This window comes from Telopea speciosissima, chromosome 4 (genome assembly GCF_018873765.1).
Source record: "Telopea speciosissima isolate NSW1024214 ecotype Mountain lineage chromosome 4, Tspe_v1, whole genome shotgun sequence".
Taxonomy (NCBI): domain Eukaryota; kingdom Viridiplantae; phylum Streptophyta; class Magnoliopsida; order Proteales; family Proteaceae; genus Telopea; species Telopea speciosissima.
Window position 1 is genome coordinate 5647053 of NC_057919.1, and position 20586 is coordinate 5667638.

The 20586-nt window shown below is 37.6% G+C and overlaps 3 protein-coding genes across 7 annotated transcripts; 2 read left to right on the top strand and 1 right to left on the bottom strand.

Moving 5' to 3' along the window:
* Positions 1-943: 943 nt before the first annotated feature.
* Positions 944-5399, top strand: LOC122657658 (protein NONRESPONDING TO OXYLIPINS 2, mitochondrial-like). 5 transcript variants are annotated; one of them, XR_006332334.1, is made up of 4 exons: positions 946-1175; positions 1281-1399; positions 1732-1806; positions 5097-5399. XR_006332334.1 is itself a non-coding variant. In XM_043852429.1 (4 exons), the coding sequence occupies exons 1-3, from the start codon at positions 1036-1038 to the stop codon at positions 1752-1754; spliced, it is 282 nt and encodes a 93-aa protein (XP_043708364.1). In that variant the 5' UTR covers positions 946-1035; the 3' UTR covers positions 1755-1802; positions 5097-5399. The 5 variants fall into 5 exon arrangements, 4 of the variants coding, with proteins under 4 accessions (XP_043708363.1, XP_043708361.1, XP_043708364.1 ...); XM_043852429.1 differs by having other exon boundaries at positions 1732-1802; XM_043852428.1 differs by lacking the exon at positions 1732-1806 and having other exon boundaries at positions 944-1175; positions 1281-1441.
* Positions 5400-10045: 4646 nt separating this feature from the next.
* Positions 10046-11036, top strand: LOC122659833 (zinc finger protein 7-like). Its single transcript, XM_043854974.1, has 2 exons — positions 10046-10837; positions 10893-11036. The coding sequence occupies exon 1, from the start codon at positions 10203-10205 to the stop codon at positions 10788-10790; it is 588 nt and encodes a 195-aa protein (XP_043710909.1). The 5' UTR covers positions 10046-10202; the 3' UTR covers positions 10791-10837; positions 10893-11036.
* A 1506-nt stretch (positions 11037-12542) lies between these two features.
* On the bottom strand, positions 12543-19273 carry LOC122659675 (TIP41-like protein). The gene is made up of 8 exons (XM_043854775.1): positions 19059-19273; positions 17339-17524; positions 15384-15474; positions 14406-14522; positions 14231-14290; positions 14078-14119; positions 13773-13901; positions 12543-12910 (listed from the first exon to the last, which is right to left on the bottom strand). The coding sequence occupies exons 1-8, from the start codon at positions 19196-19198 to the stop codon at positions 12800-12802; spliced, it is 876 nt and encodes a 291-aa protein (XP_043710710.1). The 5' UTR covers positions 19199-19273; the 3' UTR covers positions 12543-12799.
* Between the last annotated feature and the right edge of the window lie 1313 nt (positions 19274-20586).

The following is a 20586-nucleotide window of genomic DNA, read 5'->3' on the forward strand; positions in this document are numbered from 1 at the left end:
GACGTTTAGCCTGCCGAGCCCTAGCCATATATGATTTTGGGCTGGTTTTTTCAGCCCGTGAGTTGGGTTAGGATTGAGATTTCATGGCACATGGTCATGGTTGGGCCAGGCTTGAGCTAAGGCCTTGTTTGAGCTCGGCTTTCCTCGACTCAACCATATATAAATGGGTATTTTTATGAGTCATTATGCCTAGTAAAGTATAACGCTTCATTATTTGCAACTTCGCAATACATGGGTTAATCCACATGCTAGAGTACCTCATGTAAACATATACATCTCAATGGCCAAATTTTAATCTAAAATAAGTAATGAAATTTGCTCAACCTCGGATTCTATATTTTAGTGAACTTACCAAAATGTCATCTAATGGAGACGAATATAAAATACGAAATGGCATGCATCTTTTATAATTTTAGCTATTTCCTCAACTCATTTTAATATGAAATTGTATCAATGAAATGTTTGCATGGTCCTCTATCACATGGACTAACCCATTATTGTATGTGACAAATAATTAAACGTTATACTTCACAAGACATAGTGATGAAAAAGAAAAATCCATGCAAATATATGAAGTATATGTAATTATATAGGAAGACAATTATTTGAGCAAGCAGTATAGTGGAGTGTAGCATTGAGATGCAATAAAACGGTATCATACATAGAATGACAATGAGGTCATTTCATGTGAGTAGAAAAGAGATAGGTACAGAGGTGCCTGGCTACCAATAGGGTACAAGATAGACACATAAGTCAATATGTTTTTGTTAAAAAAAATCTCTAGTTTTCACTTAAGGTTTAAAAGTTTTTAATTTTTTTCTTGACATCCAAACATAACTTAAATTAAAAAAAAAAAAAAAACTTTGTTTTAATTTTCTATCCAGATCTCGCCAACTAAACATAGCCTTAATTTCTTTTTTTCCCCTTTCTCACAGTTTCCAACCAATCAAACAGAGCCAAAGTCTTAAACCCTGGCGGAACCTACAAAACCCTCGCGGCAATTTCTACAGTATCTGTTTCGAAACAGAGAAAGGGATGGCTTTGCGCAGTGGATCGATTGGGAGGTCGTTGATCTCTACGGCTAGAGCTTCCTCACTTCGGTCACCACCGCCGCTACCACGCCTCCGTCCTCCACCACTCGCTTCTCCTCGCCGAACCTCTTTCCCCACCACCAGGTATCACAAGACGAGTTTCTGTAGGGTTTTGGAATCAGACGCATTGTTCCTATTGTTATCGTTTTGGTCTGTTTTGTTTTGACTGAGTTCTGAAACTTTGGATAGGACTATGAGAGAGTTAGGATGCATGGAATCGCTTATGCCGCTGCACAGCGTGGTCGCTGCCGCCCGCCTCACTTCGCACCTCGCTGTCAACGCGCGTGCGTGCTGTGAGCTGTCTCAGGGTACCTTCTGTCGTACTTGTCAAGATCGCTAGTAGTCTCTTTGTGAGTCTTACTGTTTATAGGAAAAACATTTTGACCGCAAACAATGAACTGGGGGATTTGTTTTGAATTTCTTTACCCTTCTGACCGCAATTGCTTGTTTGAACGCTTCTGCTTATTGTTTTCCCTCTCTCTTTTCGCATTTCATTTACATCTCCCCCCCTCCCTTTTTTTTCTTCTTCTTTTGGGTGGTGTGTTTGGTTGATGATAGGAAGGGTAAATTAGCTACATTTTGCAACTTTATAGTTTTCTAAATGTGTTTGTTAAGAAGAAATTGGGATTGAAATTGATAGGATGGAGTGGAGAAGATGTGTGATTCGCGAGGCTGTCATGCATCGGAAGGCGGGGGCAGTAATGCCGCATTGTAGGTTATTTTATTTTCTGTTATTTTATTATAAAAAATATGGACAATATTGCTGATTTTGTTTGGCAAATGGAGACACAAGGTTCTTAACGTATTGGTTATACAGTTGACTACTAGATTCTGGGTTTCTAGCTGATGCTTGGCTGGGTAGTTTTGTTCATGACTTGCATTTTGCAGCCTACCATTATTTGTTTGTTCAGAGGATCTATTGCATTCTATAGTTAAATGCCCATATGTTTCCTCTTCTTAAGTTTTTCGATATTTTGTGTGCTGCTTTACTTATTTTTGGTCTATCACTCATTCATGCTGTCACTTCTCTCTGTTTACTTCTTTAAGGTTTGTGACTATTATGGTTAGTCTTAATGATGCAATCAAGCATGAGTAATTGTAAATTACTGACCTTGGCTCCTTGTGTATTGCCTGACATGCTCTCCTTCCTCCCTGCATTTAATTTGAGAATGTTCTTTATATTTATTTTGTTATTTTCTCCTTTCCACAATTTACTATGCCTTATATCATCAGATGCAAGTGTTTATAATCTGCTGTGTCCATTTACATTATGTAGGAATTTGTAAACTGAAAAGACATGATTATGAATACTCCACAAGGGTGTTCATTTGCTAATGTTCTGCATGTAAATATTTTCTTACAAAATGCTAGTTCATCCCTATGTTTGCTCTGGTATTGGTTCACATATGCAAAAGAAAACCTTAGCCTGGATGTCCTTGTTAAACCATAAAGAGAACCTAAAAGAATTTAGGGAAAAATGAAATACCTTTTGATGAGGAAATGTGCTCATATAATGCAGTCAATGAACCAGGGGTGCAGGCTAACTGGGCCAATAACAGTAAAATATGCTTCATTGGAGAATTTTGGGGAAGAAGGATATCTAGTAGCGTTCCATTCTCCATCGATTGGAGATTCCAACTGATCATGTGGTTCTTAACTTTAATAGCTTTGATCTAGGTGTCTTGATTAAATTCTTCTTTTTCCCGTTCTTTTAATTTTATTCTTTTTTTTTGGTTTGGGGGGGTGGGGGGGAGGGGGAGGGGTCGGATTTGTAGAAGATTCACAGGCATAACCAACAAATGAATATGTATTATTTTGACTTGGCTACAGCCTACAAGTGGTACCAGCATGCATATAAAATTGCATGAATCAGAAAATCACATTGAATGGGGCTTTACATTGAGGGTGCCTACAATTCTTAATAGTTTACGAACTATTATAGACTCCAAATTCTTTTAATAGGGGATAGTAATGATAATCATTATTAATTTCTAATAATATATGCAAACTCCTAGAAGTTCAATGGGACATTAGTTGTCGGAGCTTTGCACCATGGAGACTTCTCAGCCCAAATCAGATGAAGGCTTTTACCCAGTTGAGTTATATTATTATATTTTGTGATGTTTCTACAACTAAATGCATTACTCTGATTATCTAATTATGATAATAGTAGTCAGTTATGAGGCTTAGGTGAGAACCTGCAGGCAGTAACATTTTAAGCGCACATATAGGCTTTTTGTACATATGCACTGGGGCTTTGGTTAGGACACTTAAATGGAGGGTCCTGTCCAGTTGAAGACTACATGAATTCTTTATGCCTGAATTAGCACTTGGTAGGTCCAAATCCTAACAGAACCACTTGGAATGATGAAAATATGGAAATTTAAATTGCCAAGGTTTTCAAAAGGGCTTCCTTTGGCTTTATAGGTGAGATCCTTTCATTTTATGAATTACATGTTGATTAGAAACTATTGCTGAGTGTGGTCATTTTAATTGGCCAGAGGGAAATATTTAGATTTCTTAATCAACTGACTTAGACAAATGGGGAATGCATTTTGAATTTCTTTGATTAAAATTTCATTGGACAAATGGGGAATGCATTTTGAATTTATTTGATTAAAATTTCATACTTTTCTGCTTCACAGCTGTGTTTTTTGAGAATGGACTTTTGATAACCTGTGTCTATTGTTTTGATTTGAACCAAGAGTACAACATCATATCTCAAGGCCCATGTGTACACATGTAGATAAGCCCCTTATGTACCCTTAAGATTTTAGTTCCCTACGTAACTACTTTCTGCTTATAATCCATAAATTGTTTCAAGCAATTTGTGGATCTTCATCTCTCTTCCTCTCTTTTTTCTTATTACTTTGACTTCAGGTTGGGTTAAAACAAAAGCAGAAAGGTCTTCAAGCAGGAACAATAAATCAGGAGATGATCAAGTGTCAAAATCTTGCTTTGAAAATGGGATTGGCCAATTGGGTTGCGAACCGATCAGGCCTGGCAGTTTGTTGATCAATATTGCTGAATGTGTTTGAAACATTGGTTGGCTGGCTGATCAAGTCATTGTGACATTGGGCAAAAGGTGTGGAGTTGTTGGGCCTTTGGGTAGTCGATGGTTCTCCAAGGACATCTTGTTCTTGGTGTGATTAGAAACCGTTCAGGACTGGCGGTTGACAGTCCAATTAGGTAACCATGGTCAACTGCCTGGTCCAACAGTCCATGAAGACATTGGCCAAATTATCCCCAGTGAAAAATTCTGCAAAGTTGCTACTCTCTCTCTCTTTGTGGTTATTGTTGATATGCTATTGAGACTTGAGAGATCCTAATACAGGCATTTCAAGACTTCTCATGATGAAAAGTTTGTAATTCTATCCCTTTTCCTCTGAGTGTGTTAACATGGTTTGGAGGTGTTTCATTTGTAAGTTTAGCCTATAGCTTCTACAAGATGACGTGGCCAGGTATTGAGGAATTACGTACAATAATTCTCAAACAATTGATCATGTTATGTGGCTCCTAAAACTACAATAGACCAAGAGACTTGCATCAATGTTCTGCTTTTCAAATTTGTCAAACCATATTTGAAATATCAGAAGCATAATAATTACAAGTTTTTGAATTATGAACTGTCAAATTGTCAGCCAGTAAATGAAAATGGGGAAAACCGATATGTACGAACATTAACTTGACGTGCAAAGTAGAATTTGCAACGAAGAATTTTGGAACTTCTGGAGGAGATCTAAATTTTTCATGCTGTGCATGTTTGCCTATGTAATTTTCCTATGACTGTATTGCTCCGTGATTAACTGATAATTTTTTTTTGGGGGGGGGGGGTTGACGTAGGGTGGGATAGGATGGTGTATCTCTTTCCATATAGTAAACCTGCTCTCTGTGAAGATGTGGTTCATGCTGCATAGGATTGAATATTTGGAATCAACTTGTACTCTGTGAATTATAATAGAGCTTTAAAACTGACATAGAAGTTGCATCTGTGTTTATGTGCAGGTACTTGAATTGGTGTGGCTGTCTGATCTGCACAGTGAGTTCTAATATGCTTTTGGGCAGTAAAATAGATTGTTATAACACATGGAAGCTTCTCCTTTGGAGTCTATGATATTAGTGAGTTTGTGAACCTTCTCATGGGGGAAAAAAACTTGGGAACTTCCTATTTTCCTTTATGGTTTGGGAACCAGCAAGCATTTCTAGGTGAACCATTCTGTGTTCATGGCATTCTCATTTTCAGTATTATTGTTTTCGCAATTTCCCTTCTACTCTGTTGTGTTATAATGTTTATTGCATTAATGCTTCCATCTGTTCGTACATCATATTTCTCTAATTAACAATATCTACGGTTGGCATTTCAGATACTGTCAAGACTTTTATAGATTCATAATAGTTCACTTGTGGACGTACTTTTACAGAATATAAATGTAATTAGCAAAAAGGCAGGGAAATTGAGGGTAGTTTGATCCAAAAAATGTCTGTGACATTATCTATTGAAAAAATAAAAGGGTCTCTTCTATTAATGTGTGGGTGGATCCTGACAACCCCCCATCCCTCCCCCTCCCCCCCCCCCCCCCACCCCACCCCCAAAAAATAAATAAATAAATAAATAAATAAAAGGAAAAAGATTCAAGCAAGGAGCCAGTATCTTTATCAGACTTTGAAATAGTACTGTGAATTGCAAAATTGATTGTTTATCAAACTTCAAAGGGAAAATCAGAGTCTCTGGTGTATTTTGAGTCTTTTCATTTTAGCCCTGTTGGGTTAGAAGTGAAGTAAAAAGCATTTGGAACAAAGAACTGTCCGGGAGTGTGGTCTACACCAGTGCTCTCATTTGTCTATCTGTCTCTCTTTCCCCTATGAAAAGACACCTTCACCTTTTGTTTTTGGTGGAGAGAGATAGACACAGGAGTGCTGGCGTAGGCTGCACTCCCAGACAGTGAACTATCTTCCAAAACAATTTTAGTGTTAAAGCGAAGCCAAATGAAATGAAAAGGAATTATAACAGGACTTTATTTGAGGTGTCTGGCTTGTAATAGAATTGAAGTACAGTGATAAGAAAGCATGTGGGTGCACCACATGTAAAGGTAGACGGTGGAAAATTTCCAGTGAGGTTGTTTGGAATGTGAATTATAAGATTTGATTACTATATTTAGTATGTTTTTAGATTTAAACCTATTTGTGGTTATTATTAGATAATTTTTTTGTGTTTTAAATTACTTCTTTTCTTAAAAGGGATTTTCAGCCATTTGAATCTTCGCCAAAACTATTTAATGCTTATGGGTTGAAATTTTCCATGCATAGAGGGTGTGTGCACAAAGTTTATCGATTAAGCACCAATCACGCTTGCCGTATGGAGATTAAACGATCCTCGGTTCCCCCCTTTGTAGTTTTAAGTCAACTCAAGAAAATCACACCAATGATTAATGGCTTGGCAATTTTTCTATGTATTAGATATGATTTTGGGAGCTATATGATTGGGAGAAAGGTTTCTGCCACTAATGATTTTGGAATGGTTTCCACAACCTTGTGTCTATTATTCTACAATGTGAAAGGTTTGTTTGGTCGTTCACTGCCTAAAAGATGAAGAATAGGATGGCTTAGCAAGGGAAAGGCCCCATTTAAGCCATTTGGTTTTTCATCAGTCGGAGTTCTTCAAGAAGGATTGACTTACTAAATGACTTTCAAAATGTGATGTTAACATATAATGAAGTTGAATTAATAACAAATTAGCATATGATTACATGATAAAATGGATTACTTTAGGTGTTCATCAAACTGCCACTTTGTTCTAATATGTTATACAATTTTGCTATAAGATTTAGGGAAAAAGAACTCTATCTGGGAGTGTGGCCTACATCAGCATTCTCATGAGTCTTGTTTTGAGGAGGAGAGAGATAGACACAAGTGAGTGTTGGCGTAGATTGCACTCCTGAACAGAAAACTACTTCCCTAAAATTAATAACAAGATGAGGATAAAAGAACAACCTAGTGCACGAGGCTCCCGCTATTATAAGATCTGGGAGCAAGAGAAGCTATAACAAGATGGGGATAACCTGACTATTGATGGTATGCGAATTACATGCTTTCGCTGACATCCACTATTACATCAAATGGAAGCATCGAATCAGAATCAGAATCAGAACAGTAATAAAAGAAGTAGAAAGGACTCCGACGCTCCACGTTTGCTAGTTAAACAAAATAGATATAAACTTTGGCATGTCAGTGTTAGGTCACATCGTTTGTTTCGGTGCTTGCTGCTATCGCTCTTAGCTTCTTATAGATTCCCAACGGATGCCTATATGATAAACAGGAAATGTCGCTGTTTAGAACACCAATTGAAAGCATTTTTGGATATCCATTGTGCAAACTACTATAAGTAGTGGAGATTGTGATTTATCCCAACTTTTCTCTTTCGTTTGGGTCGTTATCATGGGCGCTGTGTTTAAAATGTACAGCAGCAGCATTCCTATAATCCCATCTGGGGCCGGCGAGAAAAAAAGGGTAGGCAGAAAGAAAGCTAGAAAACCAGAATTTATTATGAACACCCAACTAAAGCCGTTAAGAATGTAGAGTTCCATTCTCAAATTTGTGTGTTTTTAACTGAGAAATTAATACAAATGATCACCAAGTATTAGTCGCATTTGTTGATATTATACCGTTACATTAAATATTGACCGATACTGTGACTGATACAGTGGTAAGAGTCAATCTAGCCGATAAATCCGATATTGTGACCGATAGGATCAACTGCTATAGTATCAGTCAGATATTGATATCAGATACCAGCAATATAGATACATATTGGCCGTATCAACCGATATTACACCGATACCTAAATCCACTTTCGTTACGGACCATGTCACTGGAAAACAGTCATTCTGCGCAAGCCAAATATGCCAACAGATGAAAGAGCACCGTGACATTAAGTCCCGGTTGACTTGGTTCCCAATCAATGCAAAAGCATTCCACCCATAAATCCAGTCATGAAGAGTGATTTTGGAATCCATTGGAGCTTTGTAAGATAAACTGCAGCCAAGCTACACTGATCATGCAAAAGGGCATGTAAATAGAATGTGAGAGATTGATTCTGAGACATCTCCGCACCGCGCAAAATGTGGATCAATTGGGATTTCTCTTCGACGAAGGTTTGATGCTGTGGCAAGAGGAAGGAGTGATTTTGGAATCCATCCAATTTTTACTGAATACCAATATTACCCTTTTACGACATGACCATTTACTTGTGATTGTAAATGGTAATATCACAGGCTAGTGAATTTCAGTAGACTCCCATAACTTCTCAACACCAGGTTTTCCTTATTTTTTAAAATGGTCTGAAAAAATAAGGGAAAAAGAATGCTGCGTTTCTACATCCTCTCACATGGGGTAATGAAATGATCAACCCACCTCTCCCCTTCGATGCCCATGCGTGCATCCCATTGGTCCCCGCGTTGGTGCAACGGCCACACAACCTGACAAGAACAATGATGATAGTAAGATGATTGGGGTAAGAGATTTCAGGAACTTCGTCCAAATAGCAAGAGGTTTTACTGCTTTTTGGTCGGTGAATGAATCCAATTCCAGACCACCACATCCCATCTCTAATCGGAAGCCCAAAAAAACTTTTGCCCTTCAATTTTCAGAATAATATGAATTCTTCACCAATTTCCAGTTTGAAGAGCAAACGTTCTGTTCTCTTTTCTTTAACTTTCAATATTTTCACCCCCACTGCTGCCACTGATCTGTAACAGAGGCCTCTCTGGGCCAGTGAATGAGACAAGTCTCTCTTTCAAAGCTCTTGACTCATCAATCCAACCATTCAACTACCTTTTATCACAAAGAAACTTCAGGATGAAAGCTCCTTTTAACACCATTATTACAAACCAAACAAACTGGAGGTGATAATTTTCCCAAACAAAGAGGAGCAAACAAGCAAGCACCCTTTATGGGGAATTGGCACCTCCTGTCTTCTTCTCAAGTTTTTTATAACAAGAAGATTCTGAGAATAAGTACAAGTTGTTGTCAATGCACTTCTCCTACTGTACATTTATACATTGCCCACTACTTGTTTCAGGAAGACCAGGAAGTCCCACATGAAGACATCCACATAGATAATATTTGTTTTTTCCTCTACCAATAAAATAATTCACCACCTCTCAATCTTCTTTTTATCACCATTATTGGAAGTTCTCTGGCCCCCACCAACCCCCCAGCTCCCCTCAAATATGTAAAGGAAAACCATTAGAGTAACAGTAAACATTGCTTCTCCATACCCCTACACACATTGGTATACACAGAATTTTATCATTCACTAATACATTGTTGAACACCCAAAAAGCTCTCTTTCTGTACACAGGAAAAACAGATTTAGTGACCCACAGTGAGCTGATTACAGTTTAACAACATCAACTAGATGATGCAAGGACTTCCCTTGCAGATTTATCTTAAAAATTTACAACTCACAACTCTTACCTCTGCACCAAATCCTCCTCAGGATTGCTAAAACTGTTTTTTTTTTTTGCTGGGGGAGGGGGGGAGGAATCCAACAGGTGGGTCATCTGTAATCTGGATTTGATGTAGCACTAGAAGCTTGTAATGTTCAGAAACACTGTATCTGAGATCTGACCAAGTTAGCCACTCCAGTATTTTAAGGCAGTTACAGCATTCACTTGCAGGTAGTGAATATGAATCACTAGCTATTGATTATTCTGTTAATGGAATTCTTGCTGGACTATAAATCTGTATTATTAGTTACTCCAAAGAGAACCATGTAAAGTTGTTGCGATTTGAAAGCAAAAGAGAAGAAAAAGATAAGGAAGGAATCATAACCTTGACATGGGCGATGGTTAAAGATGACATAAGCATTGTCCCTGGAATACCAATTACACCAAACAATCAATAGGTGGGCTGCTGGATAGAAATGAGATCATTCTTCTTTCTTTTAAATAAGGAAAAAAGAAATCCACTGCCACTTCCTATCCATTATGACTTCTCTTTCTTCTCCATTTATTCTCCTTTTGATCTACTCCTTTTTTAAGAACAGCCACTGCCATCTCAGGGGAGGCTCTCAACTTCCTTGGCCTCTATAATTTCAGGGTGGAGCTGAAAATGATCCTTAAGAGGGAAGAAGAAGAAGAAGAAGCAACAGATACATTGGCATGCAACAAGAATGTCGAAATGACAAAGGGTGCCAATGACGATGGAGCAGTAGCTGAAGATAACTTGGGGGAGTGGTTAAATTTGAGCCTCGGCAGAAATGAGCCCCCGATCACAGGGGATTCTAACTCCCTATCAAAACCTGCTTCCAACGGGGTCTTCTCCTGCAACTTCTGCATGAGAAAGTTCTTCAGTTCCCAAGCATTGGGTGGTCACCAGAATGCACACAAGAGGGAACGAGGAGCAGCAAGAAGGTTTCATTCTCAGAGGCAGTTGCCAATGATGGGTTTGCCTCTCAGTTCTCCAATGATCCAATCACTAGGCGTTCAACCCCACTCACTTGTGCACAAGCCAAGCAGGGAAGGAACAAGAATGGGGGCATGGATAAATGATGCCAACACAGGTTTCAGGATGGCATTGCCACCATTCACAATTGAAGAAGCTATGGATTTGATGTGGCCAGGAAACTTTCATGTAAACTCCCAACCGTCCAAGCAGCCACCAGAGCTACTTAAGCTTGACTTGAATCTTCGACTCTGATCATAGACACTATCAATCACACACTGATCTGGTTCCTCTTATGTCCACTATACTTGTGTGATCTTGCATTTGTTCATCGATCAACAAAAGAAGCTAGCTAACTTAATTAGCAATAACCAGGCAAACTGAAGCTTCAAAACACCTGTAATGAGGCTTATTCATGATAAAAGAGAGTTTACCTACTGCAGTCACATGGTGTAACAGTAAACATAAAGCGCATTGTGCTTTCAGTTCTTCGAAGTTCCACCCAACTTATGTAGTTTAGTTTTCTTCTACTTTGGCTTCATTCGTAGATGACAACATAATAAATGAGAAATAACAATTATTGAGCCACAAACCATATAGTCTGACAGGAAATCTGGGGATTCAATTCTGGAAGTGGTGGTTGGGTATAGAACCATCCCTCCTACCGCACACAATGAGTCAGACAACGCAATGTGCGTGCCAAGAGAAGGAATTGAAAAGAGAATGCCCTTAATTTCTTAAGAGTCATCAATATAATCAAGTATGCACCACTGGCTTCAAAACTTGATTGTTTACAGTTTCCAAATGCACCCCATAAAAGTTTATTGGTAAACAATCACGTCCTATATTGTGTTTGCAGCTGATCCTGACTCCACAAATTTTAGATTAATGGCAGTTGAGGCAACATTAAACCTAAGTTCAAGAAGCCAAATTAGATCTACTAAACGAAAATTTAACTGAAGATAGGATCCTCCCACTTGAATGCTAATAGCTATGAAATGCACTCCATAAAGTTTATTGGTAACCAAGATTAAATTCAATAATGAGGGTATCCAGAAATTTGATTGTCCACGGTTGGGCCAACATTGATCCCTCCTGGTGCCTGCTTCTTGTTTTATTCAATGGTTGTGTACAGTTTTCAGTTCTCTCTCTCCCCCTCTAATTTTTTTTTGGTTTTTTTTTTTTTTTGGGGGGGGGGGGGGGATAAGACTCACGATTAAACATATCATCAAGCTAACATCCAGAAAATCAAAAATTAAACTTCTTCTAGTATGACTAAATCCAAAAACTCTCTTCAATCTGCCTACAAATCTGCTGAGACGCCTTCACATTAGCTAAAAAAGCCAACTGGTATTTCCCTAAACCAGGAGAAATGCCATCATGTCTTTCGTAGCTTTTTAGCCAACAGAATGAAAGGCAGTACACCCTTTTGGGTTTGAATTTTTTTGAGGATGGCACGTGGGAAGAGGAACAAAAATTTCTTATGACGAGGTAAAACAACAGTAACATCATATACAGGATTGAAGTGGATGAAGCACATTCAATGACATGTTAAGGGGGGTGGGAACTGAGCAGTGCCTTCCTCTTTGGAAAGGAAGTTGTTTACAAGTGAACTTTGGACAAAGATTAATGCTAAAAGCATTTTTTCCTTTTTTTGAGAGGGGAAAGGGGTTGGGGCAGCAATCAAACATTTCTAGCTATCAATCAAAAAGCTCAGAACAAAGCTGAAATATTTGCCACCCACATGGGTTGAAAATTAAGGACGGTAAAGTAGATACTTTAGTCTGTGGGAGTTCATTCAAATAATGTAATGCCTTAGACTGAAAAAATATAGAGACTTTCACAAGTCATGAAACAAGTTTCTCAACTGGGATCTTGGGCAAACATATTATTCCACCAAGCACCTAGGTTGCATAATAAAAGGATTGATGTAAAGGCAAAGGAAGGTGTATCCAGAGTGCTATTGTATGACTCCACATGTACATTATAGTTTAGCTTTTCTTGATCCATGACCAAGTAGGGAAACTCTTGACTTCTTGTTATCCTATTAAAAGAAAAGAAAAACTCCGGAAATGGCCAGAAATACAAAATAAACCATGAAGGTTACGAATACCATTCTGTATGGAATCTTAAGTAAATGTCAGAAAATGGATTCTAATTTGTTACATAAACATTGTTACATAAGCACAAGCATGCCAAGACTCCAGCCTGCATGAAGATAAAGCACATCTTCTTCTATGATAAAGTAGCCTTCCGAGAATAAGTTACAAAGTACCAGAAAGTTTCAACTTTTGGGTCTTGTGCATGATGACAGGAAGCCTCTTACTGATGAGATTAGGATCACTATATGAAGCAGAATCAGAAGGAAATCCTTTCTGCACCAATTAAAAAGCACATCAATATATAAATAACTGAAAACACAACCAAGTAAAAATATTTAGCTAGCCAACAAATTTTGTTCTTTTCTAGCTAGTCAATTACATTATACCAGAGGGAAAGCTTAGAGAAAAATCATGAAACAAAGCCCCAGTAGAGATAAAGAAACATCTAGTTCCATCACTAGTTGATGATTGCCAATGCATGAGGTATGGAAATTCATTAATGTGATCTAACATGATGGTAATTCTGGTGCTTATTAGCCTTTGAACTGGGCATCCCCATGCCTATGAAGGAACTGAATACGAAGAGTAGAGAATCAGCAGACTTAAAATAATAATAATTGATATTTAAGGCAAACCAACTTCTTGGTAAACCTATTCACCCAAAAAAAAACTTCTTGGTAAACCTTCTGGTCAATGAAATATCATTATTCTGACTGAGAATGGCTTACCAAACAAACTTTTATTGAAGCATTAGGAACCGATGACTAAATTTGTCCAAATTGGTGAAGAGTCTTCATCTAGCATACTACCCATGAAATGTTTCTAAATCCTCTGTGTGCGCTCAAACTATGCAGTGGAATTCTTCAAGAAAACCAGTGCAGTTTTGCTATTCCTTCTCCAATAAATAAAGCAGAACCTACTACCACCAGATGGACCAGATGACCAACGCATAAAATAAATAGATGATTCTTTATCACCCCAAGACCAACCATAGAAACTCATACCATCATCAATAACCGGACAACAAAAGGTATGTAATTAAACTGCTGAACAATTGACAATTCTGGAATCAAATTTAACACAATTACATCACAAGTGCATGAAAAGATGATTGTCAAGGTGATCACTAACTCACCATCGACAGTTCTTGAAATGTGGCTTCTCTCCAGCAACTCTCTCGGAGAATTGTAGGGTTGGAAACATTTTGAAATGAACAATACATTCGAGTATCTCTTAACCTCATAAGCACCCCATCAACTCTAAGCTATAAAAAGAATTAAATAAAATTTTTTTATCAGAGAGTCAAAGGAGAAATATAAGAAAATAAATCTACTGACATGACTACATTTTTTGATTTCCCAGAAAATGTATTTTTCCTTCCCAAATATATGTAAGAACCTGGCAAGAAATCTTAGGTGGAAATAAGGGAGATTGACTCACCCAGAAACGCAGTAGAAGAAACCAACTAGTTGGCATAACTCTCTACAAGATTGCAAACACAATGTTATATGATCTAATGATCATTTAAATATAGTTCAGGAAAGCCAATTAGATCTAGACCAGGGACACATGATCAGAAGTTGGGGAAATTACCACTTTCACAGTTAATAGCGAGACTCCATTATCAGCCAATTCATCTTCATATAAGACCACCTGTTAAGTTAAAATAAATATTATGTTCGTGACAGAGTCATAAAAGTACAGCAGATTAAAATAGAAAATAAACTTAAAATGTCTCTCTGGTCCCAACTTTAACAAAGGTGCATACCTCGTCATAGAAGAGAATGGGATCTTTTGATTGCAGTGCAACCAGATCAATTTGCTCCCCACAATCCTCCCAATGCAAACTATCACTCCTCTCCTCTAAATCTTTCCCTGTTCCACGCTGTTCATAAAATGATTAATAATAATAACAACAACAAAAACAAATACAATACAACAAGGATAATTATGCTGATGATTAGTATTAGGTAGGTGAAATGTTTCACATGCAAGCCTCTTGGGCTTACTAATTCCATCAATGGTTGGGTCATATTACTAGAGCAACTTTGATTGATAATTCCAAGTATTGCCCATTGGACGTGAGGATTTTTACTTTTTTATCACGTAGATGAGATGTTTCACATGCAAGCCTCTTGGGCTTCCTGATGCCATCAATGGTTGGGTCATATTACTAGAGCAACTTTGATTGATAATTCCAAGTATTGCCCATTGGACTTGAGGGTTTTTACTCTTTTTTTTTCTTTCTTTCTTCCTTTCACATGTCAACGGTGTAGAGCCATGCCTTTAACTGATGGTTCTATGGACCAGAACAGGAAGCCAATGATGAAAAAGCCTACAGGAAATCCAATGACAAGGAATTATCAGGATGACTCTCACAGTCTCACAAGGGAGTGGAAGAACTACTGATGGATCTCAAATGGCAGACGAACATGTCAAACAGGGCAACAATTATTGCCAACATGCTCCCTGTTATCACTAAAATCTCAACTGGATTGCAAATATAATAACATTGTAAAATTGACCACGCATTGTTCACTTCTTTTTATATAAATTGTTAACTTTAACACTAACTGCATCCTAAAATTCACAGGATTTAAGCAAAAGAAACAACCATAAACAAAGCCCGAGTAAATTAAGAATCATTTTAGGTTGAAACTTAAAATGCAAGATGAATAAATTCTATGAAACCACTGATCTAATATATTAACTAAAAGGGTACTGTACAAATAGGAGAGGACCACACCTTGTCTGGGATTAGTTCAACTGTTTCACTTCCACAATATGGAGTTGTGAATGTATAATCGTAGTCAAGTATCACCTGCTGAGAAGGCTTGCTGCAAATCCATGAAATAAATGTGAGTTTGTCTACCAACTCATTTAGGAAGTTACAGATCAGACTGAAACAATTTTATTAAGAAAAACTAACCAAGCATAGAAATATGAATTTAAAGGCACTGATGAAATTGGCCATTGTCAGGCCTTGCAACCGCTCTTTCCCTTCATAAGAGGCTGGGCTTTTAATCTGGTCATGGGCCTTTTTTTAAGAGGTTCAAGCCTTCCTAAGTTCTTAATAAAGTCCATTAGTGATTATATGGGCCTTTTGTATGGGCCAACTCTATAAGCCCATATGTATTAGCAGTCATATATGGAATTAACTATTAGTTCCTAACTTTAGGAGTTTAGAATTTGAGTTCGTTTTTTCTCTATCGTTTTTCAAGTCGGGAAACCGCCTTTCTGAGAAGCAGGGTAAGTCTGTGTACATAATGACAAACCCAAGACCCACAGTGGCAGGAGCCTCATGCACTGGGTATGCCTTTTTTTTAATATTCTTCTATTGTTGGTAATCAACTCTGTCCTCTAGTTCAGATTCACATGATATCTGATCACCTTGATTCCTTGTTTTGCTTCAATTTTAGGCTATATCAAAGTCTTCTGTTGACTCTAATTTACTGATTGGTTTGATAAAAAATGTAACAGAATGTACCAATAGAAAACCAGAACCGACAGAAGAAGAGAAGAGAGGAGAGCTGTGAAGGAGGATCGAACTTGACAGCCTCCCTCAAACTGCTTGTATTTATATGAATATTACAGCCAAAAGGGAGGATTCCTAATCATATTAGAAATCCTAGTTACAGGAAAATAGAAACAAAACAGGAATTAGGACTAGGACTAGGTGACTGACTCGAATTATGACTTCTAACTACAACCAAAATAGAAGAGACAAAAAGGGGGGGGGGGAATCTCGATCAGAATAATGGAATATTCTAATCGAGATTACCCTTCTCCCTATGAGCTCGATACACTTCAACAAGAAATATATGTAGAAGTTTGAGGTATTGTTTACTTCTAGTTTTGACTAGTACTATAGGGATTTGTAGTTCCTATTGGCAGCCATTCATAGTTCATACTATGTTCTATTTTCCGTAGTTCACTAAACCAGTCCACTAACCATTCAACTCCCAGGGAATTTCTGAGATATCTTGCATAAGTATCCTAAGGACCACTCGACCAGAGTTTGAGCCCATATAGAGCCTTGTCCTCGTTGAGTTATTAATTTTCTCCCATATCCTCCCTGTTTAGTTCTTATCAATTTCTCTTGTTTTCCTCAGTTTAGATTCTCATATTTTTAAGATCTAAGCTTCTGAATTCTCTGCATACGCTGCCTTATCTGATTCCTGAAATTAAATCGCAGCTATTTTAAATTCCCCCACATCAGTTTCTATCTTCTCTTTTGTGTTACCAGCAAGCCGACCTTTTTAATTTGCTAAACTTGGGTTTCCTAGCCTTAGTTTTGCATAAGTAATGCAAAATTCGACCTCGAACCAGGGAAACCAGCGGGAGATCAATTGCAGCCAGGATCAACACAATAAGGATGAACAAATTGAATAACTGAAACTTTTATTGCCTTTTTTTTTCTGTTTACACATGAAAGAACATAGAAAAGGATAAGAAGAAGGGAGGATAGGGATAGTAGGCTATCTCAGCCTTGGGCCTCTCACCTACAGCTATCTCAGCTGTTGAAACAATGATCTTGGCTATCTCAGCCTCCCATCCTCTCTCAGGACAATAAATTGCAAAACAGCAACATAATTCCATTCATTCAATTGTTGGAGGCCTCAAAAGGCATTACATTATATAGACTCAAGAGGTTGAGCCCAAAATAGAAAGTGCTTGCTACCAAGTAGGTTACAACTGTACCTTCTGAATTTCCATTTTGCAGCAGCAGGGACTTCAACTGGAGGTAAAGCTTCCTGCTTCCATCCAGTGAGAGCATCAAATGCATTGAAATGAATTTTAGTTCCAGTATTTATGTGTAGAAGAACTAAGGAACTCTCTCCAAAAACCATCTCCGGCAAGTGTGATGTCTGAAGCTTTTCTTCCCAACTGAAGGCCCATCAAAAACCACAAATTAGTTTACAAGGAAAGAAAGATTTATCCATAGACATCAAAATGCAACATACTATTGACCAAAAGAAAACAAAGCAACATAATGGCCATGTTTTACAAACTCTAAAAGAGCTTCATGTCTCATGAATATTCATTCCTATCATAAGAACTATATATTTCATATTTTATATCATTGACATGAACCATGTTTCTGAGGCGCAAGAAAACTGGAGCAGCAAGACAGGGTAAGAGATGAAAGGAAATTTTTTGTATAGGTTAGGACAAAATGAATTTCATCTGATAGAATGAAAGTTGTGACTTGGAAAACCTGTTATGTGGATGGTTCCAATTCCGTGAAATAGTTCCTTATCAAAGGGGAGGAGGTAAGTCCAGTTCCGTGAAATAGTTCCTCATCAAATGGGAGGAGGTAAGATACAATACTCTAGGCCAAAGGATAACAAATATTCAATATCACATGTTTTACCAGCATGTGAATAAGCCTAAGAACCATGTGGTACTTTATCCATTGTCCATAGACATCAGCTACCTAAAAATCCTTCAAAGCAAAAGATGCTTTTATTTCACTCCAATCAACTTCGAAACCGCTACTAAGTGATTTAAATGGAATGCTTATTTGACTACATTGAAGGAATCCAAATAGGAAAAATATGCATAAGCATATGTATAAATTAATATAGGACTCTCTAACTTCATTGTTCTACACTAAATTTTCTGGTTGTGACATCAAATACCCATTTAGAAGTAGCAATATCCACCAACTAACCAGATTTTCATCAAAATATAAAGTTACATTTCCTCATGTTCTATGGAGATGACCAATGAAGCCTCTTAAAGAGAAAAATAGTTCTGTTTTAACCACGAATGGAAGAGAACAAAGTACATTAGCTCCTGTTTAGTTTGGAACAAGACACAATTTGGTGGAAATGGTAAAATAAAAATTGTTTAACCATTCATGCCTCAGTGATTCCATTGAATTTGATGCCACATTAGTCTAGTAGGATTTCTCCTCCCTTTACCACTAAAGCACTCATCAAAAAGAAAATACGAAAAAGATAAGGCACCTTCAGCAGCTTTACAGAGGGCATTACGTGTGAATTAAAAGAAAGAAAAAAATTATAAACAAGCCAAAACACAATGTTATATATAAATGCTAAGACTTCAAACATCCGACTCCAACACCTAGCGCCGTTGTACCAAAATAAGTTGAATCAACCTTCCGCCCACAAAACATACGAAATAACGATAATGTGAAGCTACTGCAAGTTAAGGCATGGGCTTCTTCTAGGATAGGAAGTAGGAACTAATTAAGAAGAATAAATCCAATATATGTCAAAGACAGAAATACGGCGAAACTCCTCAACTGTACTACCGCGTTAGCTTGCAGCCTCATGGTTCCAATTTAGTGTAGTGCTTAAGCTAAGCTTCTGATGCATGAAATTTAACACGAAATAAACCCTAATTCAATGAACTGAATAAACTTTCAGAAAATAAAAGGAAAGTGAAATCTTACAGCGGAAGGGCGACGGAGTTGAGAATGGATCGCTTGCGTGACTCGATCTCCCAGCCATGGATTCTCACTCCGTATCGTCCCTCAGGTAAGAGCTCCGCCCCGGCAGCCTTCAACTCGCTCTCATCCACCTCCATCTCCATAACCCTCTACCCTACCCTCGTCTGTATCGGAATTTCAAAACTCCGGCGGCAGTCGAATTCCTATGTTTCCTTTTCCACTCTACGGTGGACTTGGTTGGTATACAAGAGAGGAATAAAGACACGGGATGAAGCATTTGAAAGGGTACTTCTGTAAATACGTCTCAACCTAATAACCGAAGAAAATAAATAGAAAAAAATAATAATAAAGGCAACGTTACCCAACTTTAAGTAAGTATTGCAGAGCCGTAGATCTAAAATCAGACGATTACCATTTGTTTTGATCTCAAGTACGTTGTTGCAACTTGCAAGAGGTAATTTTTCAGATCCACGTGATCAAGATGTAAAAACCTAGCCTAAACCTGTAAAATCGAATCGAAACTGATATGAGCTTATTGGATCATGTTTCGTACTAGGGTTTTATGATACCGAAATTAAATTGGACCATATTAAAACCGAACTTAAAAATAGAACTGAAATAACTGATAAAAAATCGACACCAATTCAAAATTTATAAAAATACATATTTTTTTCTTCGTACTTTTTAATATATTTATATGGTAAACTAAAACCAAATTGAACCTAAATCAAAACAGATGCAACTTAATCGGATCATGTTTTGGACTCTCACTCATTCTCATACCGAAATCAGTCCAAATTGACCGATTGAATCCCCTACTAAAACTCAAAGCATTAGCAAATTTATACCGATATGATATCAATATGTATTAGACCAATTTGAATCAGCCAAAAATTCAAAAAATATTACATTTTTTTTATTTATACCGATGATACAGTCAATACCAAGTCGATCCAATATCAATACCTTAATCCATGCCCTATCATGTATGTACACAATCAAAGCTTTGGCCGTTCGTCCAATAGGGAGTAGAAATGGTATAACACATCCTCTCAGCGAGCGACTAAAGCTCAGGCTGTATGAACACAGCCGTGCATAAAACCTTGTAGTTTTTTTTTTTTGGGAAACCTTAGGGTATCATCTACCTACTACGTAAACAATTAATTTCCCATATCAAATATGAGATAATGTGAAATAAGGCAAAAATTTGCAAATAATGGAGGAGTAAAAGTCAAATTACATTATTTTCTAAAAAATTCAACACATAACACAACTTAATGACAAGCAAGGGAAATGCTAGCACAATGTATTGGTAGGGCTACAAAACTTGTTAAAAGGGGGGGGGGGGGGGAGACGTGGGAGAGAAAGGCTGGAGGGCACAGCTACCATGAACAGAAACAAATTCCAGAGGTCACTCCCCTCTATCTAGACACATCGCATGGATTTGGGCATTAAACCCCCCCCCCTCCCAAAAAAAAAAGTATAAATAAAAGGTGTAAATTAATTTGCCTCATCAGGAGATTGAATTGTT